The following is a 7698-nucleotide window of genomic DNA, read 5'->3' as shown; positions in this document are numbered from 1 at the left end:
GTTTCTGTCCCACTTGCATCAACTTTCCCATCCACTACACACAAAAAAAAATTATATTGAATAACGATATATATCAATTACAAAAACACAACAATAAATGTTTAATGACACATACCGCATCCACGGCAGTGGCCGGTGGCATATCATGGTCATCTATATTCTTCCTCGCACCATAGCAAAAATGCGACACCTTCAAAAAATCAAAAAATCAAAAAATTAAAAAATTTATACACATAAAAAAAATTATAAGAAAAATAACTACCAAAAACCAAATCAAATAAACTAAAAAAATACTAACAAAGTAAACTGAAAAAGAAATTAACATAAAACTTAAAATAAATTAAAGAATAAAATATACACAAACAAAAAAACTCAGAATTCCGCATCATTGTGAGAGTATTTACTCCTCCGTTCTCCATCCCGTCGCCACCCACTACGATAAGGTACAACGATCAAATTAGGGTTTCTTACTTTTCACAATCTTTTGATTATTGTTCCTGTATTTTAATTTAATTAGGTAAAAACAATTTCCTTTTCTTTTTCATATGCATTTAATTTTACGGAGTAACATTGTTTTTGATTGTATTTTTGTCGTAATTTCAGCTTCAATTTTGTGGGGCTCAGCAATGTTTAAGAATACATTCCAGTCGGGATTTCTATCCATTTTATACAGCCTTGGGTATGCTATTTTTTTCATTATTTTCAATTGAATTCTATATTTTTTTTTGCATTTATTTGTCATAAGTATATACGAAGTATATTTTTTAGGGGTTTTCTTATACATTATCTAATTTGTATATTGTTCAGGAGCAAGCCTTTGCAAATATGGGATAAAGAAGGTATTTTTTTGATTTTAAAGTTTTAAGATTTAGTTTAGAATTGTAAGAGGGAGATTTTGCATGTTTATATTGTTCTCGATTATGCTATTATTGTTATAAGCATTATGTTTGTGTAATTTTTTAATTGTTGGAAAATGATACGAGTAACAATTTAGTGAAACCACTTAGATGCTTTTGTTTTCTTGTATGATGATGCATTGATGCCTACTGTGCTATTACCTAATTGCCCAATTTGAGAATCTCGAATCTCGATTAGGTTTTATTGGGGTTGTAATGTGGTATCTGCCTATCTGGTATGTTATATGAAAGATGTTGGTTTTTTTTTATATACCGTGGAGAACTGGATTTGAGAAACGATATTTGTACTGTATATTATAGTACAAAGTATAAAACCGAAGGTAAAAGCTAGTTGCTTCAGATTGTGTTTTCTAGTTCCTTTAGTTTTTGCAACTGTATGTATATTCTCAGACTTCCCCTTATTCATTATCGTATATATTGTGGGACTGGCAAGTGTGGCTACACAAAAGGTCATTATATATGTTGGAGCTCTGCTTCTTATACAGTTTTTTTTATTGGTTGAGCTCTTTAATGGACGCAACTAGCTGTGCTAGACAAACAATTCACTTATCTTCCCCTCTTTACTGTTCATCCTTATGTCATTATTTGATGGTTTGAGAAGTGTTGAAAGATGCTTGGTAGAGGGGCTGAGTGATGAGGGTACCATCTTTTTCTCTAGTAATTAAGACTCTTTCTTGTGCGCTATATGGCGCATGGTTATCAGGAGGCTTATAGAGCAGATGTTATACCTTGGCACCTTATTAAGGCTTTATACACCACATTTGTGCGGATCTTGAGAAATGTACCTATAAGGTTCTCTTTCTTGTCTCTTGGGAATCTTAAAGTCGAAAAAGACAAGATTACAATATTCTTGTAGAAGGATACCATCTGGTAATTCTCATATAGTTGTCACCTTCCTCTTGCCGCTATAGCCTATTGTCCTATATGCCGTAAATCTTGTAATATTACTTCAATATTCTGCATAGCTCTATTGTTTTCTGATTTTCCTTTATTTGTCACATATTCACAAGTTGGGATTAGATAATTTTTTGCTTTTTCACTTGCTGAATTTCTAGCATTTGTTTCCAAAATGGAAATTTCATAGCCTAGTGTGTGCGTGCGTGTGTGTGTGTTTTTTTTTATTTAATTAATTAATTTATTTTTTTAAACTCCAAAATTTCATCGCTTAACTTCTCACATCCTCTCCTTGTCGCCAATTCATTTGGAATTCATGTCGATTCTAAATCTTTCCTTTGAACCAAATATATGGGTTAAATGGCATAGCCATAGTGTGATTAGTGTCAGACTATCATCCAAACACATAGTAGGGCTAGGTCAAAGCTTTTGTTTAAATTCTTTGAAACATTGTCTTTATCAAACTTATAGGCAACAACCTACTGTAGAGGTGGGCTCTTAAGGTTGTTGTGTTGATGCTTGTTCAACTTATCATAATACAAATATGACAAATGAACATGTTTTCTTGCAGTAGCCTTTTGTGTGACATTGATGTTGAAGTTTCTAGGGGTTGGTAGGAGCGACTGGCATGACCACTTTTCTTAGTAGTGATGCATCAATAAGGTTTACTAGGGTATAGGAAGTTTCTTCCCTTCTTTGCTTCCCTCTTTGGTCTATATGTATTTGCATGAGCTGGCCAAAATCCTCAGGGACAAGGTTTAATAAATTAAAAATTGAGATACTCGATAGTCCCTCCATTTTGAATAAGGGCATTACGTGCCTTATTCGATCATTTCCAAATAAGTGCATTACTTACATAAATGGTAACTATCCTACTTCCTTTGTTTTTTACTTGACCTGTTTCTTTTATCATGTTTCTTTTATCACGCTTGTCAATGCAAAACTTTCACGATCAATAACTTTAATTCTCCATAAGTAAAAATTATAAAAGTTATATATTATGATAGTACTTATTGAGTCAATTTCAAAAAGATCTCACATGAATAGATTTTTCCTTATATATTATTCACAGAAGACGGTCAGAGGAGGAGTGGTAAATAGTGTAAAAGTCAAAGCGGGTCAAGTAAAAAAGAATGGAGGAAGTATATGTTTTATCATTTCTTCGTCCTCCTACTTACCCCACTTCTATACTTTTACTTTTTCTCTCTTCCCACAATCCTCACCCATTCACACTATCACTTTCTTAGAATAAAGAATTCAACCACTACCATTTTCTTTCAATAAATAATTTACTTGCTTACCCACTTGCACATTAATAGTCTACAAAATTAACCCTCCTAAAACTATCTGCCCAACCAATTGATGCTTTTATCTAGAAACAAAGGAAGTAAAAAAGATGGTTAGCATTATAATCCTCATATGGAAGCAAAGACATTTTTATGGGCACGGCATATTGTGAAAGGTTCAATGCATTTTTGGTGTCCAGTGAAGTGTATGCCCTTGATGTGTGTATGTTATGCATACTGTGCTGTGAGACAAGAAACCAACTAAGGTGGCAGCTTGTCTATAAAATGAATTGTTTGAAATCATGGGTGTTCCATGTTTGGCCTGCTTTGCCATCTATTTCGGCAGAGGAAAGTACTTTTAGCAATCAACATGCTTAGCTATTTTTTGGCTTCTGTTGGTAGAGCAAAATGATAGAATTTACCATGGAAGCTGTCCTAGGCATGAGTTTTTACGGGATAGATTAATTTATATTCCTTTCCTCGCTGCAATTGCAAATTTGTATGGGCAATTCATAAGTCTGTCCTTAATGATGATTAATACTGCATTGAATTATATCAGAGGTTATATACTCACATTGTCCTCTCTTGATGTTCAATGTTTATCAAAATTATACTCCCTCCGTCTCATGTTGTTTTTCCCATTTTCCATTTTGGGTGTCCCAAAATAATCTTCCCGTTTCATTTTTTCCCAATTTTGGACACTATGAAAAGACCAAATTGCCTTCATTTTTTTATCTTTATTCACTCAACTACCTAAAATACCCTCATATTTTCTCTACATTTTTGTGCCCCTGCTCATGTGCATGTATTTTTTTTCATGTACTTAATTTTTTGTGCCCACTCACATTTTTTGTAATTTTCTCTCATTTTAATGTACTTCATGTACTTCCTCCCCCCATTTCTTAATTCCTGTGGAACTTCATCAAATGGAAAAAATTATATGGGACAGACGGAGTACTTGTTATCCAAAATAATATTTTTGATGACCCAAGTCCTATAGCCATGTGCTACCAACCTCATTAAACATTAATGATATTGGTTGTATAGTTTTGTTTCACTATGTAGGTATATCTTGGTTCTTTAAAATAAATGGGAAAAATTGTAGGTATAACGTGTCCTCTGAAATAATATATGCAATTTCCTGCTTTCTAGTTTCTGGAATCTGCTTTATGTTCCCTGTTTCTTTTGTTTTGATTGGGCCTTTACTTGAAATCCGATTAAGCATTAGCTTTCTATATGATATACTTTCTGTTTTTGTGTGCTTCATGAACGTTCAATGTAATTGTATAGACCATGAATGAGCGAAGTATCTGTCTCATAAAAGGATGAAAACTTGTAAATGGAGTATATTATTAAATAATTCATCTGGAGTAAAGTCAAATAAAGCTGCCCATTGTTTGCAGCTACATGATACTCAATGCTGCATTGCATTTTATTGTTTAGGGTGTCTGAAAGTTTTTCTGCTTTTATAGTACTTCCGTTAATATTTACACTATTCTTTTACATCAGTTCCAATTTAATTGTCATATGTCCTATATGGCATGAAACTACTAATATCTTATTACTTCTCTTCCCACTACGAAAAGTTAGGGTCCCACACCCTTTCACATTTACTCAAAAAATTCTTCTGCCATCTCCCATCACATCTACTTTTCTATTTAGATACAGTAGGTAAGCTGAACATAGCCCCGTCCAAAGCTTGGTGTGATGATCAAATTAAGGATGGAGGGAGTAAAGTTTTGAATTTTTTTTTTTTTTTTTTTTTTTCACTTCATTCCTACCTAATAAGAATTGAACTTGTACTCTCTCTCCTCAAAATACTTGTCCCATTTTCTTATTGGGGTAACTCAATTTACTTGCCCCATTTCATGGGCCCCATACACCTATTATTTCTCACTACTTTTTATTTGCATAAAATTCCATGCATATGACTATGGGGCAAGTAAATAGGGATGGGGGGAGTAGTTAATCTAAGCACAAGTTTGAACAACTTTACATAATAGAGATAGTGATGCCCTATTTTTCTATAATGACACCCTTCTACCATTGAAGGTGGCAGAAGAAAGTTTCTCAAAGGTTTTGAATCTGACTAATTGCAGTTTCTAATGGCCATATCAAGCGTCCGAAGGATGAGGATATTCAGTCAAATGTCCTTGAGATCGTGGGATCAAACATACAGTCGACATATATCACATGCCCTGCAGATCCAGCTGCAACACTTGGTATAAAATTGCCATTCTTGGTTATCATTGTGAAGAATTTAAAGAAATACTTCACCTTTGAGATTCAAATCCTTGATGATAAGAATGTGAGGCGTCGGTTTCGTGCTTCAAATTATCAAGTCTGTAAGTCTGCCAAATTATTGTATTGTCTTGTATTCATTTGTTGACCGTGTTCAAACTATGTTTTTCTGATAATTGTTCATCTTACTGAAAACAATAGCTCCTCATTGAATTCTACTTAATGAGTGATGTTGTTTGACACTTTCAATTTGTGTGTGGGGAAGATGCATCTTTTTCCTGTTGTGAGGACATCAGGGACATGGATTCATTATGATACTAATAGGATGCCAATTTGAATTTGTGATATGCGTGCAACTCCAGACGGAATGATTTCTATGTATCTCTATGCAAGAATGTGACGGTTTTTTTTTCCCCTTATTATATCAAGAATAAAAGTTTCTTAAGATAAGTGTGCCTTTTGAAAGCAAGACATGACAATTTTATTGGTATGACATAAATTTTTTGCTTGGAAAACAAAATAATGATACTCGTAATAAATTAAATAGAATTGCTCTCTATGCTTGATTGGTCCAGCCTTTTTGTTATAGTAGGAGTAAGGCTTCCTTGTGCAACTGCCGACATCCAGCATTCCAGCCTTCTATCATTACCTCATCGGGAACCTTTTTAGGGGCGTTAGGATAAGGTTGACGTTGATGGAGCATACTGTGAGCATTCAATATTTTTGCAATTATTATACTTCGCCAACTTCAGTACTTCCTCTGTACCTGAAAGTTTGATTCAGTTACCATATACTCTTTTTTTTAGAGAAGTTTAGAAAGCGTGAGTCGGTGTATCGGTGAATAAAGTAAGGGAGATGGAATGAAAAGGTGGGCGGGTGAATAAAGTAAGAGAGTGCAGAAAGGTGTAATGTTGGGGGGTAATTGGGTAAGATGGTATTATGGAGCTGCCAAATAAAGAATAAACTGGAACTGAGCAAAAATCCCAAAATAGAAAGTGAGTCTATTAAAGGGAGTGGCAGCTCAGAGAAAAATTGTCCACTGCCTCTTCTCAATATTGAAATTAATTTTTTTAGTGACCTGAAGACAGAGTCACTATCACTTGTTCCGTACCTTTGATCACATTGTTGGCTTTTGCAATATATTTATTGTGTTTTTCTTCCGACTGACGTCTCACTTCCTTTGTCCTTGGTCACAAGGAAGTGCTAATCATTGACTGTTTTTTCTAATAATGCAGTCTCTGACACGAGTGAAGCCTTACATATGCACCATGCCTCTGAAGTTGGATGAAGGATGGAATCAAATCCAGTTAAATCTTGCTGATTTTACCAAACGAGCATATGGAACCAACTATGTAGAGACATTGCGGGTTCAAGTCCACGCAAACTGTCGCCTGAGGCGGATCTATTTCTCGGACCGCCTTTATTCAGAAGAAGAACTTCCTCCGGAGTTCAAGCTATATCTCCCCATGCAGGCAAGTTGAATAAACATTCCATACAAGTATGCAGAGCTGTTCTTAAATTTACCTATCACCCTTGGCTTTGAAAAACTAAATACTCTTGTAACTTGCAGAAATCATAAATGGGTGAGGAGCTGAAGCGCTATGGCTGTGACCGGACCTGGATGTTGATAGATCTACAAAATTTAGTCTCCCACCCTATGCAAAAGCTTAGCCCTCATAGTTGTTTATTCCATGTTTAGTTGGGTAGACTTTGCAAAAAATTACCATTATAGGTAAACTTGCAAAAAATAACCATCATAAGTAGACTTTGTTCTTAGTTCTTACTATGTTTGATTATATTGTATACCTCTATCTTCCAAATTTTTACTGTATCATCTCATCTGTATGGTTAAAAAGGCAGCAGAGTTTTACTTTTAATGTAGTACAAATTACCAGTTTACCTTTTCGCCAACTAATTCAGATCTGACCTGAACCGGTCTCAAGTAGCATAAAGCTCTCTCAACAAATGTTGCTTTATATGTCCAGATTCTATCTCAAGACCTCTTTTATTTCACCCAGACATACGGTGTCCATAACAATATTTTTTTTTAAAAAGGGCTCGTAATCCGTGTCCTGACACATTCCCCTGCCCCTTGAGGCAGGAGGTGGCGCTGCAGAAAAAGTACTGAATGATGTCAGGGTCTGATGCTGCAACTGCTATCATTCATTCAGTACTTTTCTGCAGCACCTATTTTATTCTCCCAAGGCAGATGGTTCAGATTCAGATTGCCACGTTTCCTGAAGCCACTTTCTAAGTGCCAATTGCTAACACACTCGTGTCTACAAAGTACTGACTATGCCTTAACTTCCCTCTTTTTAATATCTATTATAAAAATAGTGCGGATCTTGGCCGAAAATATT

The 7698-nt window shown here is 34.9% G+C and overlaps 1 protein-coding gene across 2 annotated transcripts; it reads left to right on the top strand.

The window, feature by feature from the left end:
• Nucleotides 1–301: 301 nt before the first annotated feature.
• Nucleotides 302–7249, top strand: LOC110727149 (cilia- and flagella-associated protein 20). Of its 2 annotated transcripts, XM_021906706.1 has the most exons (6): nucleotides 302–443; nucleotides 604–679; nucleotides 808–839; nucleotides 5197–5438; nucleotides 6574–6810; nucleotides 6909–7249. In XM_021906706.1, the coding sequence occupies exons 2-6, from the start codon at nucleotides 627–629 to the stop codon at nucleotides 6915–6917; spliced, it is 573 nt and encodes a 190-aa protein (XP_021762398.1). In that variant the 5' UTR covers nucleotides 302–443; nucleotides 604–626; the 3' UTR covers nucleotides 6918–7249. The 2 variants fall into 2 exon arrangements, with proteins under 2 accessions (XP_021762398.1, XP_021762399.1); XM_021906707.1 differs by lacking the exon at nucleotides 6909–7249 and having other exon boundaries at nucleotides 6574–6819.
• Nucleotides 7250–7698: the final 449 nt, after the last annotated feature.

The sequence above is a fragment of the Chenopodium quinoa genome, unplaced genomic scaffold, assembly GCF_001683475.1.
Source record: "Chenopodium quinoa cultivar QQ74 unplaced genomic scaffold, ASM168347v1, whole genome shotgun sequence".
In the NCBI taxonomy this organism is placed as follows: domain Eukaryota; kingdom Viridiplantae; phylum Streptophyta; class Magnoliopsida; order Caryophyllales; family Amaranthaceae; genus Chenopodium; species Chenopodium quinoa.
Note: the sequence above shows the minus strand (reverse complement) of the source record. Positions and strands in the feature narration are given on the sequence as shown.